Genomic DNA, 14815 nt, shown 5'->3' with positions numbered 1-14815 from the left:
AATTTTATCGATTGATATCGTTTGATCGATTGTTTTTCCAATCATCGATTGCCATCGAATGGATACCCGGCCGAGTTGCTCAGACGCCTGAGAGGACTCTGGGAACGAGTTTGCAATAAACTCCCATGAATCCCTGAAGCTCTGGGTTCGATTTACAAAATGGCGGACGACAGTGAAGTGAAGGTGGGTCGACGTTTTAGACTTACGAGAAGTTTTCATAATTGACGTCCCCATGGAATAAATCACTCAGTGAGTGATTTATTCCATGGGGACGTCAATTATTAAAACATAAAGTTAGTTTCCTCTTTCATTCCTGTGACTTCAAACCGATTGATTAAAAGATCTCAGGTCTTGTTGCTTCAGTTTGATTCCCAAATGATCGTCATTCTATTTCTAACACAAATGATCAACATCAAAATGGCAAAAGGAAGGATTTCGGCGTCTTCCAGGCAATCTACTTCGTCTGAAGCAACTATCAAGCGAGTCCGTGAATCTGAGAGGTAGGTTTTAGACATTTGGCACTGTTTAGAATCCAATGGACTCGCTCTACGAGAAATAATTATTCAATGTGAAGTAAGCTTGTTTTAAGCCTGTAAGATTTTGGTTAGAACTAAATATGTACAACTGCTACGAACTCTGTTAAGGAGAATTATGGTGACTGAAACTTTAGAATCACAAATTAGTGTTATAACCATAAGTAGCCGTAACTAGAAGAGGCAAATTAACTAAGTTTTAATTAATTAAAATTATATTTCAAGCTTACATGTATAAATGTACACCACAGCTGTTTATTTTTTTATTTTTTTTTTTCTGGTGACAATTGTGAGACATCGAGTTCAAGATTTGTAAAATATCTCTCACTGATCTCTGCATCAAAATTTCAATTATTTGGAGTTTAAGAATGGTGTATGTCAAACTATGTGTGACACCTGTAATGGGTTAGTAACAATATAATCTGTTATTTGTCTAAGAATAAGCAATTACCTTGTCACAAAGAAAATACAGATACAGAGGTCGAGAGGTTAAGTTGTTGGACTAGTAATCTGGCCCCAGCTTTTCAAAGAGTGAATGTTTGGTTCAGAGGAGATAACTAAAAGTAAATTGGCCACTGCAAAGAGATTTGAGTGCTACATGTAATGCAATCCCTGTCTTTTCTTTCACAGAAATCAAAACTAAGTGTGAGCTAATGGCATTCCCTAAAGTAAAAAAGCTTTACTAATCCAAGAAGTGTGTTATTGACTGCTTTCTTTATGTTGTCATTTTCAGGCGAAATGTTATGGCACAGAAAGTCAGCGTCGTATTGACCCGAGGTGATCTGCTCGCTGATATTGCCTGCAACTTTAATACTAAAACCAACGAAAAGAAAGATGAATACCATGACATGGAAAATAATGATGCTGCTTATCCTGGAAGAGGAAGTGATCAAAAACCCAACGGTTCTGTTAATTTAACTGAAGAAAGTAATGACTTAGAAAATAATGACATAGAATTGCCTTCAAATGGTTTCAGTCCAGTCAGTTATTATGGTTCAAGAAAGCAAATCTTTACTGCAAGGATAAAGTTGTTTTCACCAAGTGCACATAAAAGATTGACGGATAATGATGAAGTTCTTCGTCCCAGTAGAGATTCTCCTGGTGTTAAAAGGAATAATAAAAGACAGAGCAACTCCTCTACAATGAGGAAAAAACGCAGGACTTCTAATGTTGCAAGGCAATGTAAAACCAGTGGAAACAAACAAACTGAACCTGCATAAATTTCCAATGAAAATTGCAGTTACATGTTTGAGAAGGAATCTCTTGTCAGCAAATCCTCTGGTGTTGATGCTGTCATTGAAAACAAAGCTGACACAGATGTCTTTGCAACAACTGCAGATGGCAGTTCACCGCATGAATCAGAAGGAAGTGTCGTTGGTTCGGTTTGTGACAAATCAAGCCTGATTTCAATCAACGCTTGCTTCCCAAATTTAAGCAAGGCTGAATCATCATTTCATCAAACCAATAGTTTTTGCATTAAGTAAATAATGCTACTGTAAAATTAGAAAGTTATTTCGGTAGACGGTTGAATAATATCGGCAAAATTTACAAGTATGAGACTGCAAAAATAAATGTGCTCTAGGTAACAAGTTGACGCCACAAACTGATTTGAATACGGTAAATCAGTTGCATAAAACGAACACGAGTTTTCAGTCCACTGAGCGTATTCGCTAAACCTGCGGCCGGCACTAATCAATGAACTACATGTAGTCGTTGGTGTTTTTCTCTGACATTCATGGACGTCTAATTAAATGTGTTATTCCTTTTATTTTTACGAGGATTTGTAGTGGCTAAAAGGAAACTAAATGATCATGAGTAAGCCGTCAATTTATAGGAGGACTAATAAGTGACTGCTCAACAATAATAATAATAATAATAATGACAATCTTTAATGAGGAAACTTTTTCACTAAAAAGTGGTTTACAAAAAGGACCTCGAAAATTAAAAATTAAAAATTTACAATGAATAACACAAGCTACATTGTAACTTTAACTAAAACTGGCGCCGGAGTGGCAACATCTCAGAACCGATATCATGATAAAGAAAAAAACTACGAAACCGATATAAAAACGGGAGACCACTTCTAGATCTAGACTTGCCTTAAAAACGTTAATTTCACGCATAATGGTCCTTCTAAAAAAATCTTTTACTGGTTGTTAAATCAAATGTTATCGAATTTGCTGGGATAAAATGGAGAATGAGTTTTGTCACAACAAATGACTGAAATGACTTAAGAGCTGCAACAGCACTGTAGAAGTGAAGAGGGGGTTATTATTCAGCATATTGCAGCACTGCCCAAATATGGTCATGGTGCACTCAATATTCGTCGTCCGTACACAACAGACATCCCGCGATATACGTAATTTCGTGTGTCGTTAGTGGAGAAAAATAACAGAGCGCTTTAAATAAGTAACAACTTCGGACGAGCGTCTCATCTTTTCTATAATAAAACTGTGCTTTGTTGTCAATGTGTTCAATGATAAAACAATTATCCTACTTAATTATGAGGAAAATCCCCTGAATTTAGCCAACTCGGATAGTATCAGGCGATATTCCGTGCGACTTCACAGAATAATTGTCAAATGTTGGCGCTTTTTCAGAGAGGTCGATTGTTAAGGGCTCAGTGATAAGACAACCCATCTTGCATAGGAAACAAAAACGGTCATGAGCGATTTATAAGAAAGAGACTGAAAATAAATAATATTCGGCATAACTGGGAAAGTGAGCTTCTAGTCCGTACTGCACACACAATGGAATGCAAACAATGTATACCCGGGCAGCACATGAAAAAGAAAGATTGTGGTGTATCTTTGTATGTCACAAGATAGTTGCTGGGTATAACGATAGTTTCTGGAACGACCGGAGCATGAAGCGTGATTGACTATTATTCTTGCAGCGTTTTGACAGAGTATCAACTTTAAAAATGGCTTAGTGTGTGACGTAATTGTCGCAAATATTCATCAAACGAGGTTTTGAACATACTAATGTGAAAAGCATAAAATATCGTCTTTCTTGATAACAAACGTTAAAACAGACGGAATTTTTGGCATACCCGTTTTCTTCGAAACTGTAAAAGTGTGTTCGTTTTTTTAAAACACATTTATGCCTTCAAACTAAACGTCAGCTGACAAATTAAACTGGCTGGCTGGGGTGTCTATCAGCAACATGTTTTGCTGTATCCTGGTGTTTCGTTGACGTTGATGGCGGTATTTGTTATCAACTGAGACAAGTGTTTGCTAACAACTTTTCACCGCATTACCTCAGGAATAGAGTGAAATGTATGAGCCACTTAAGATGGGTAATGGCTGCATTGACTATTGCCGCTCACTGAATTACTCTTCTCTAACGAGCACATAAAAGTGAATAACAGTGTAAAATTTATAGCGTTTAAAGACTGTATTCTCCTTTCTTCGCATTTAAGTTGGCATGGCCTCAAAAAAGACAGAAACCCGGAAACGAGGCAATATACGCTGAGATGACATCTCTATTGAATTTGGAAGAGTCGTAACTTTACAGCCTTTGTAAAGCCTTTTTCAAATCGCTAAATAAACAAAAATGTCTCGGTATATCATATTATTCTCTGCATTTTCACATGACATAATCGATTTATTGAGATTTCATAATCTTAAGTATTAAAGGTCTAGTTGTTGTGACCAAAAAAGATGGCACCTGGTGCGTGAAATATGTTGACTGCTGGGCTGATGTGAGTGCCGGCAACTTACCACGGTCTCAAAATAATCTTTTTGGTGACGCAAATGATGTAAAATTTGTTGATGTGAAAGTGCTTTTTAAGTGTTTATCAACGTAAACGTCTGAAACATTAAAGAAACATTTTAACACTATACTGACAGGTTTTGTAAAGGTTAAAAAAGGCGTGACTTTCTTGCACTCTTGACCCACGGTTTTATGCAGTGTACCGGCTAATGCGTCAAAAGAGTCTACATCAAAAGACCAACAGAAAATCACCCCCAAAAACTATGGCTTCAGCCTGGTATAAGGTTTCTGCCGAAATGGTTGCTTCCAAGAGAGTTAGTACTTTTCCAAAGAGGAAATATATACATCGAGTCAACATTGTTATTCCACTATCATTTTTAATTTTAAAAGTGATCCCATTAAAATGGAAGAAATAGTAACAGTTTATAATATAAATTCAGTACAAGCTATGGATATCTTAGCGCGTGAAGTAATCTTACACACTATACAGTCGAAGAAGGCCTTGCATTTCCACCAGGCAAAGACTGGTTTTACCACTGAGTTTCATATTAACGCGGGAGGGATTAAACTGTCCAGTCAGCAAACATAATTCTCTTTTCTTACATTGGCTATGGTTTATAGCTTGGATTACTTGTTTGAATGAATATTGCACGTTTATATCTATATATGGATTCCGTAAATTAACCAATTAAGAACGGATGGTTCTACAAAAGGTTATTGTCAAGATGTTATGTACCAAATTTCACAAGTGATAGATGCATAAAATGTGTTCAAATTGAACCAGAGAGAGGAGAGTAGTCACAGAAACACACGGCCCAGTCCACTAATGTTCCTTACTCCTGGATAGCTAGTGCAATATAACGGACCAAAATAATCCGATTCTTCATGTTCATTTTTATGTTCAATGACGTTTGTTGTAAGAGTGAGTTAACACTCAACTAATACTCAAGCACAGAGCTCTTTAATGCGCAGTATTTTGGGCGTAGACTCAGTATAACTTGAGAATAAACCGCATAAAAGGAGTGTTCTTTTTGGTCAGAGCCACACAGCACCCTCGATAATCCCGAGTCGAGATGGCTCGATTCCTTTGTGCAACCATACTGTTCTTCGCAGCTTTTTCTGCTCTGGCAATAAATGCTGAAGACGAGAAGACCTCTTCACAACAAGAATTGGCAAACGATAAACCAGCTCAAGATGAGGAATTCCTTTATGACCGTTTAACGGAAGAAGTGCAAGACGGTAAGAGTTTCATTCTTTGTTTCCAAAATTTGATGCACAAGCACTTAGTTGCCTTTTACATTGATCTTCGAATAATACACTTTGGGGCGCTTTCAATTAAACCCAAATTTTTGGTTTAACCGGTTGAAATATGGTACGCGCGGATCAAACGGAAATTTTTCGAAGCAAACCAGGACGACCTTTGGAGGAACTCTGCTTTTTGGTTCCAACCTGCTGGAACGGAATTTACTGTTCAATTTGCACAAAATGGCCATTTCCATTTTGCTGTCTTCTTGCGGACGTTGCACCATCGCGTACTTTTTTTTTATCTACCAATGAGATTGCAAGTTTGGAAGGACTGGAAGAAAGTCTTTCCATTTGACACGAAAAATTTCCGAGCACTTGTTAACGTTCTGAAACAGATGCAAACCGAAAGTGCATGTTCTAATGGCTCATAGTCAGACATATAAACGAAATAGCCAACGACTCTAAAAGATTTTATGGGAATTAAAATAGCTTGCCAAAAAGTAAGAAAAATTAAGAGTAACGCTGTTCGACGTTTCGATGTTTCAAACCGATCATCAAGAAAGAAGAAAACGTTGATGTCGGGGCTGCTAAAAAGAGTACCAACAATTTCTCTTTGGTATCATAATTATTGTCTGTTTCAATACAATTTACATTGATTTTTCAAAATATCATAAGTTCACTAACGTTTACTTCTTTCTTTTTGTTCAGAATCCAGCGAAGATTATGAAGACAGTGTCGACGAGGATGAATCACCTTTCGGGGATAACGAAGGTAAAAATTGTGAAACAAGTTCCCCTTTACATTATAAGTTATTCTCATGCAGCAGCGTTAGTGCAGTAGTGCTGTCAGATAGCAATTGCCTTTTAACAATGTATCCTCTCGATGTTGAATCCAGTGGTTGGGTATATGACTTAAACTGTTATATTTCTGTAGTATCGTTTTACAAAAATAGGCCTTTTGTATTGCGACACGAAAGACAAGCTTCGTGAATATTCTACCGGACTCGGTGTCAAATCCAGTTTCTCCTCGGAGGGCCGACGTTTATCCCTTTTTTTCCACACCACAAGTCCAACAAACGGTTCCAAGTCCCAATTTAACAAGCTTCCAACCCTGGAGAGAAGAGCGACTGATTAGATTCCAACAACAATTTTCATTTTATCCAAGTAATTTATCCACTTGAAACAAACATTGAGTCCTTCTTTTTGCTTAGATTCCAGCGAAAGCAAAGAAGATGAAAGCTCAGAAGAAAGTGAAGATAATGTCGAGGAGGATGAATCATCTTTCGATGATGACGAAGGTAAAACATCCAGATACAACTTCTCCTTATAAAATTTCACAGACGTCTTCAGTTAAAGGGGCACTGTCAGGAAGATTTTGATGTATTTTGGTCAAGACGACTCAATAATAATAAGAAAAATAAGAGCTTCTTTTCTGACATGAAATAGCACTTAAACCACTGGAAAGAAAATATGAAGTGATTTCTCCCAGCAAGAATAAACTAGAATCAGTTCTTAGCGTTTTCTCCAAAAGTCACAAGAGTAAACTTTTTCAAGCTGCAACCCTTTTTCATCCTATCCATCCGCAGAAAACATGAATCATACTAGTTTCTCTGCACAAGCAGAGCTATTGTTAAAAAAACTGATTTTTGACCATTCAAAAAGCCACCACAAATAGGTGACATTGCCCCCTTTTAAAGAAGCGGAGCCAAGGGCACGGGTAGTGCAACCCACTTTACATCTCAGCTATACAATAAGTTGAATATATCGACAGTGACTATTTGAGTACTAAACCTGCTGGCGTGATTAAAAGCCAGCTTGAAAGCAGTTCACGCCGCCTGTATGTGAACCTCTGTAAACCTTATGTGGAACGCCACAGTTATGTGAAGCAAAGTTAATTTTGAAGCTGATAGCGGTAGAAATAATCCCATCTTCTTCCAAAATATTGTGCTCTGTTGTTTCTGAAGCTATATCATGACAAGTATATTGAAAGAAACCAAAATTAATTGTGCTTTAAATGGATAATTTTTAACAAATTCAACTCATCCTCTATGGCATTAAAACAATTTGTCTAGCCTTCAAGGGGGAATTACACCTGAACGCCATTTTTCCGCCACTTGACATGGCTTTAATAGAAATATCTCGTTCACGTTTCAAGCAATCCAAAAACCCTATCATCATATCGTGAATCTGTGTTGTAGGGTATTTTGTGAATTTTCAGGTGATTTTTGGTTATATTTGGGAGGAGAAGTTATTCTAGAAAGATTGTTAAAATTTAGAGAAATAAGAAATATTGAAGATTTATTGAAGTTTTAAAATTGGAATTTGTAGTTAATAATTAATAGACGGACACCAAGTTAGTCCACTAGCAACCCGGGGTGCTCTTGCCTGGGTACCAACTGTCTGTTAGTGTTCCAAAAATCATTTTCTTTCTTCTATCCCTTCTTCAAACCTCTTCAAATTTCATTCAAATTTAGGTGTATTGCCCCCTTAATGGTCCTTCATCAATACCGTCTTTTCCCATGTACCGAGTAATGCTTTTATAGTAGGTTTTTTCGTTCAAGCAAGTTTATCCCGCCTGTTTTAACAAAATCTTTTCGACTCGTCAAATTCTATGCCTGATTTTCAATTAAAAAGATGTGTCAAAATATTCTAAAGAGAATGGCACGTGAAACGTTAGTAAATTAGAGAATGACAGTGGTTTTGAAGTTTTATTTGTCCGGAAGCGGTTACTCTTCAGAAAAACGTGGTCGCACTTGTTTGAGCCAACTTTATGACCTCTGTTAAAAAGCGACAAAAAATTCATTGAAGTATAGTACGATTTGAACTTTTATCAGACATTGAGAAGCAAACCCAAAGCCAATCGTTTCTTGTTCGCACATGTCTTCCCGCGCTTGATACCTGTTACACGAATTTTTTTCCTAATCGGATTGGCTGATTGCGTTGTTTGCGTCTGCCGTGATTGGCCAGAGTAATTTCAAATTATTGTAAACCGCCCTGTAACGACGAATTTACTGCACGTTTACTGCGCCGTATAATGAATTATCGAACATTCAAACTAGCTTATTGATGTTAAAAAATTCAGAAACGTATAATTTGAAATAGCCAAGCTAGACGTTTGTTAGAGGAAATACGGTATTCAAAAATACCTCGAATTCTCTCGAATATGAGAGTTCTCACTTCTAAGGAATGTCGACATATCATGTTACTTAGCGACTTCAAGAACCTACTTGAATATTCGCTCATGTGGAAAATTGCGAAACTATTTCAAGTGAATGGCTCTCTCTTTTGTAGAATCCAACGAAAATGACGTCAAAGAAACATCTCAAGACAGTGAAGACATTGATGAAGAGACCAACAATGGTAGGGAATTAAGAGAAAACTCCTTTTAAATAACTGATAAATACGAACTCACTACGAAGCTAGCTACAACGTGGATTAGTTGCTTGAAACCACAACGTAAAAAAGAAGACTTCAAGAACGTATTTGAGTATTCGCTTGTGTAGACAATTTTGAGACGGTTTTGTTTCAATATTTGTGGATGTTCTCTTTTGTAGCAGAAGATGAATTCGATGAAAATTCTCTTGAAGACAGTGAAGGAATTGATGAGGACACCAGCAATGGTAAGGAATTCTGAGACAACTTCTTCTGAACTGCCAGTAACTGTTAACTAACTCCCTGCGATTCTCAGAAGCTAGAATGTGGATAACGTGGAACTGCAATGTAACAAAGACTTCGAGAACCTACTTGAACAATTATTTGCTCATGTAGACAATTTTGAGGCACTTTTACTGAATAATTGTGGATTTTCTCTTTTGTAGAATCCAACGAAGACGACATTGATGAAACTTCTCCTGAAGATAGTGAAGACACCAACGCTGGTAAGAAATTTTGACAAACGTTTTTTGAATTACTTGTAATTACTAACTCACTACCAAGCCAACTAGAATATGAGATCGTAAAACCGTCCTGTTGTTCAATTCCTCTCTAAGTGTGACCGTTTTGATACGTTACCAAATTAATATTACTGCGTTTACTAAATGTTTCCCAAATCGATACTCACCCTCCCCCAACAAAAAACCCGAGGGGCAGTGGAGGGGAAAACCTACTAGAGGGGAGGCGTCTATCTCAAATTTTGACCACAGAAAGGAACACTTACTTGAGGAGGGCGCTTATTGAAGGTTTTAAGGTATGTACTAAAAAGGCTCCTATGCAGACGAGGACTAGTATAGATAGCACTCTATACTTCCCTCAAATTTGCAATAATGTCGTTTTTCGAGCTAGGCCTGGATGCATCTTTCGCAAATGTCGGAAATATTGTATCATCTTCGAGACAGACCTAGAATTGGATTTTGCGTTTCCCTTCTGTCCACCTGCTCAGTCTGGCTATCGTATAATATCCTCTTAGCCTTTTTACAAATTTTAAGGCGATTTTATGTGGAACGATAAAGTCCCTGGGATATCTTTTATACACTTACAGTAGAAGTATTAACAACACCCAATAAAACTGAGCTCTCAGCATTTTTCAAGTTTTGATTCATTGCAGGATTTTTGCATGCTATTGATTGGTTTTCAATGAGGAAAAGTAACGTTTCTTCCCAACTAACACCTGTGGTGACTTCTTTTTTCCAGTTCCAGACGAAAATACCAGTGACATGAAAAGGTCTCTCCTGAGATGTGGACTCCGTCCATACACTCGCTACAGACAACGCTGTTGTGCTGGAAAAATTATCTACAATCCTCGGCGATATACATGTTGTCATGGTCGCGTTGTTTTAAAGAGACTTGCTTCCTCCCTGTGTTTCCAACGGTCTCGGTGCGGTAGTTCGGTCTATAGTCGTAGGAGTCATAAGTGTTGCTACAATCAAGTTCTTCCAGTTAAGGTCAAGTGTGCCAGGCTTCGCTGTCAACAGGTTGCCTACGTTTCTCACGTTCAACAGTGCTGCAACGGTCGGGTCATTCCCAAAAGTGCACCATGCACACCATTACCAACAAAATTATGTGGCGGACGTCCCTACAATCCACAAAGCCGGAAGTGCTGTTTTGGTCAGATAGTACCCATCCAATTTCCTTGCAGAAGGCTTCATTGTAGAAGGATTGCTTATGTGTCACATACCCAACAATGCTGCAACGGTCGAGTTATCCCCAAGAGCGTCCCATGCACTCCATCCCCTGTACCTGTCCAATGTGGTAGAATCCCCTACAATTCTCAGATTCATAAATGCTGCTTCGGTCAAATTGTTCCCATTCAAGTCCATTGTACCAGGCTGCCTTGTGGACTTTCATCCTACGTAGCTCACACTCAGCAGTGCTGTCATAATCGAGTAGCTCCCAGAAGTGTTCCATGCCCACCATTTCCAACCCAATACCAGTGTGGTGGCCTTTACTACGTCCCACAGACCCACAGATGTTGCTTCAATCAAATTGTACCTATTCATGGTCCTTGTACCAGGCTTCCTTGTGGATTATCCTTCTATGTTCCTCAAACTCAACAGTGCTGTCAGAATCTGGTCGTTCCCAAAACCGTGCCATGCATTTCAAACCCAACACAGTTGCAGTGTGGTCGTCTTCAGTACAACCAACAAACTCACAAGTGTTGTTTTGGTCAGATAGTTCCCATCCAAGTCCAATGCACCAGGCTGCCTTGTGGACTTTCCTTCTACGTCCCTCACTCTCAACAGTGCTGTCATAATCGAGTAGCTCCCAGAAATGTTCCTTGCCCACCATTTCCAACGCAGTACCAGTGCGGTGGCCTTTACTACGTCCCACAGACCCACAGATGTTGCTTCAATCAAATTGTACCCATCCATGGTCCTTGTACCAGGCTTCCTTGTGGATTATCCCACTATGTTCCTCAAACTCAACAGTGCTGTCAGAATCAGGTCGTTCCAAGAACCGTACCATGCATTCCAAACCCAACAGAGTTCCAGTGCGGTAGTCTGCAGTATAACCAACAAACCCACAAGTGTTGTTTTGGTCAGATAGTTCCCATCCAAGTCCAATGCACCAGGCTGCCTTGTGGACTTTCCTTCTACGTTCCTCACACTCAACAGTGCTGTCATAATCGAGTAGCTCCCACAAGTGTTCCATGCCCACCATTTCCAACGCAGTACCAGTGTGGTGGCCTTTACTACGTCCCACAGACCCACAGATGTTGCTTCAATCAAATTGTACCTATCCATGGTCCTTGTACCAGGCTTCCTTGTGGATTATCTTTCTATGTTCCTCAAACTCAACAGTGCTGTCAGAATCAGGTCGTTCCCAAAACCGTACCATGCATTCCAAACCCAACACAGTTCCAGTGTGGTCGTCTTCGGTACAACCAACAAACCCACAAGTGTTGCTTTGGTCAGATAGTTCCCATCCAAGTCCAATGCACGAGGCTGCCTTGTGGACTTTCCTTCTACGTTCCCCACACTCAGCAATGCTGTCATAATCGAGTAGCTCCCACAAGTGTTCCATGCCCACCATTTCCAACGCAGTACCAGTGTGGTGGCCTTTACTACGTCCCACAGACCCACAGATGTTGCTTCAATCAAATTGTACCTATCCATGGTCCTTGTACCAGGCTTCCTTGTGGATTATCCTTCTATGTTCCTCAAACTCAACAGTGCTGTCAGAATCAGGTCGTTCTCAAAAGTGTGCCATGTTTTCCAAGCCCTACTCAAGTCCATTGTGCTAGTCGTACCTACAATCCGCAGATCCACCGATGTTGCCATAATCAATTAATTCCTATCCAAACCCTTTGTACTCGGCTGCCCTGCGGACCAGTCTTTTACGTTCCTCCTGTTCAACAATGCTGCCACAATCGAGCTCAACCGAGAAGTGTGAGGTGCAGTCCTTTTCCTGGGCCGATCCAGTGCGGAAGCCTACAATATGATCCAAATACCCACAAGTGCTGCAATAATCGAATTGTTCAAATAGCGGTACATTGTCCACCTAATCCTAACCCTCTGGTTTGCGGCAGTAACGTCATCAATCCTTCTCAGCAGCAGTGTTGCTATGGCAACGTGGTGGCTCCATTGGCGTCAAGGTGCGTAAAGTGTGGTGTCTCAACTCACATTCCAGTTGGCTTCCAATGTTGCAACAACCGAATTGTCCATTCATCTGTCCGGTGCGCTGCTCCCTTCTCTTAGAGAAGACAGCAGAACTCTTTTTGTTTTCATGCAGATAAAAGCTATTAGGATACCAAAAGATTCTTAAGTGGTGTTTAAGTTAAAATAAGGAAAAAGTAATTTTAGTTTAAGATTTAACCGCCTGGGTACTTTATCGACGCGAGGACCAGGAAAGCAGGACTTGCCGGAAGAATATCAATGTTTTTCACAGTTCACGAGTATCAAATCAAACTCAACTTGTAGACTGAACTCCTGTAATCATGGTAAGAGATGATCAAACTGTGTGTTAACTTAGCAAGAATAGTCTAAGGGAACTTCGTTAATGTAATGTAATGTAATCTAAGCTTTGCAGAACACTTCAAATGATCTAAAATTCTGGCTATTAGGTCATTTTAACAAGATAAGCGGACTGATCAATTTCAAGGGCTACACACGCCTTAGCACTTACGGCTAGTCATATTAAAATGCGTATCAGGAAGTTCCTGAGTCTATAAAACGTTTTAGGCAGCCTCGTCCCTATGCATTTACCTGCAAGTTTAGGACTGTTGTGTATTGACATCATCAAGTAACACTTAGGCTTCGCGCGGATTGCGAGGCGACAGAGAACGCCCGGGGACTAGGCTGCGTTTTATCTTCTAGCTGTATGTTGACCTATTAATTGATATAATCAGTGCGCCTTTCTTGTCATTTCTCGTCCACGGTTTTCCAGTAAAGTACCAGTGTTAGTTGTATTAGTTGCTAAGTAAGGGAATACATTATTTTATATATGTTTTTTAGAAGCTGATCGATTTGCTATTTTAGTTTTTCGCCGAGAAATTTAGGTCTAGCTGAAAGTGATTTTCAGTGTTTTTACAACAGGTTTTTAGGTATAGGAAACGATTTGTGGTGTCAAGGGTCGCTGCATTTTCTGTAGTTACATCAGGTTGATGACAAGCTTAATTATCCCGAAATTTAGCAATACGTTGTATCAAAGACCTCGTTTTAAGAACATCTGTTACGTTTCCTCGCCTTTATACCCTATGCTTCGTTCGGCTGTTCCACAAGTTAAGAAAGTTTATGCTAGTCATAAAGTCTTGAGAAATCCTAGAGTATATAATATATACAAAATGAGGGTTTTATATCAGCACAATTTAGTGCTTTGTTATTTATTCTTTGCTTTAGGCTTCAATCTAGTGGAACTGAAGAAATGGATAATAAAAATCGCTGTTAGACTAGTAGAGATTGTATTCGTAGTACAGTACTTTTGTTTTCCCAAGTTACCACTGCATGTACTTGAGCCTTTTATCAAGGAGTGTCTAAGTTCAACTTGACCAGTTTGAAGCTGCACGACTATCAGGGATCAGAAATGTCAAACATATTTTTCTTTCGGAATCGCCAAACTTAAGCATTTAATCCAGACATTTTTTTCGATAACTTTGTTGTGACTTTCTGACTTCACAACTGTAAGCCAAGAGAATAAAATTTTAATAGATAACAGATCGAACGCGCACACTGACTCAAACATTTCACGATCGAGAAACCTTTTTTCTAACATGAAATTGCTCTTTCATGAAATTGCTCTTAGAACACTGGAAAGAAAATATTCGGGGATTTCTACAAGGAAGAACTAACTAAAATCAGTTTTTAGCGACTTCTCTAAAATACACAAGAAAAACTCGAAAACATTGGCCATTTTTTCAAGTTGTAATCCATTTCCATCTTACCCATCCGCAGCCATACATAATTAATACTACTTTCTGTGCACTAGTAGGGTTATTGTTAACAAAACTGAACCATTATTTTGATAACTCCATCGATTGAAATATGTTTAAATTTTTGGCCGTTCGAAGTAACAATTAAATAGGTGACACTGTCCTTTTAAGCCTCTCCACAAACTCCTTGCCTTTCTATTCAGTTAGATGATCTACACTTCTCTATGTGTGGAAGTGCGAAATAGTTTCACACACTAGGACATGGATTATAATTATATTACCCATTTCCTGAGCTACGAAACCTATGTCATTCTTTATTTAGTTCTACACTTCGCTGAGTGTGGAAATATAGAATTAAGGATAATATCACTCATTTCCGGACCCAGAAAGCCACTGAAGATATTGCTAGATTTTGAGCAACAGAACCGAGTCAGACCGGTGAGAAAGCTACTGAGTGTATTACTAGATTTGAGCTGTGTAGAAGAGCGTAAGACCGAGAAAACTAATCTAGTCATTACAAG

At 38.9% G+C, this 14815-nt stretch overlaps 2 protein-coding genes across 2 annotated transcripts; both read left to right on the top strand.

Moving 5' to 3' along the window:
- Positions 1–258: 258 nt before the first annotated feature.
- Positions 259–3107, top strand: LOC146463483 (uncharacterized). Its single transcript, XM_085084199.1, has 2 exons — positions 259–500; positions 1267–3107. Exons 1-2 carry the CDS (start codon positions 376–378, stop codon positions 1751–1753), a joined length of 612 nt encoding a protein of 203 aa, XP_084940325.1. The 5' UTR covers positions 259–375; the 3' UTR covers positions 1754–3107.
- A 1504-nt stretch (positions 3108–4611) lies between these two features.
- Positions 4612–13817, top strand: LOC146463482 (uncharacterized). Its single transcript, XM_085084368.1, has 9 exons — positions 4612–5486; positions 6201–6263; positions 6703–6789; positions 8783–8851; positions 9046–9111; positions 9310–9369; positions 10121–10998; positions 12115–12341; positions 12511–13817. Exons 1-9 carry the CDS (start codon positions 5321–5323, stop codon positions 12527–12529), a joined length of 1635 nt encoding a protein of 544 aa, XP_084940494.1. The 5' UTR covers positions 4612–5320; the 3' UTR covers positions 12530–13817.
- Positions 13818–14815: the final 998 nt, after the last annotated feature.

Source organism: Pavona decussata, unplaced genomic scaffold, assembly GCF_977016875.1.
Source record: "Pavona decussata unplaced genomic scaffold, jaPavDecu1.1 SCAFFOLD_175, whole genome shotgun sequence".
Lineage (NCBI taxonomy): Eukaryota > Metazoa > Cnidaria > Anthozoa > Scleractinia > Agariciidae > Pavona > Pavona decussata.
The sequence above is the reverse complement of the archived record's forward strand: the minus strand, read 5'-3'. Positions and strand labels throughout refer to the sequence as shown.

Bases quoted from the DNA above. Each gene is read 5' to 3' on its own strand.
- LOC146463483 (XM_085084199.1), top strand. From the start codon at position 376: ATGATCGTCATTCTATTTCTAACACAAATGATCAACATCAAAATGGCA. The intron at 501-1,266 runs GTAGGTTTTAGA...TGTCATTTTCAG, and splicing joins CGAGTCCGTGAATCTGAGAG to GCGAAATGTTATGGCACAGA.
- LOC146463482 (XM_085084368.1), top strand. From the start codon at position 5,321: ATGGCTCGATTCCTTTGTGCAACCATACTGTTCTTCGCAGCTTTTTCT. The intron at 6,264-6,702 runs GTAAAAATTGTG...CTTTTTGCTTAG, and splicing joins ACCTTTCGGGGATAACGAAG to ATTCCAGCGAAAGCAAAGAA. The intron at 8,852-9,045 runs GTAGGGAATTAA...TCTCTTTTGTAG, and splicing joins TGATGAAGAGACCAACAATG to CAGAAGATGAATTCGATGAA.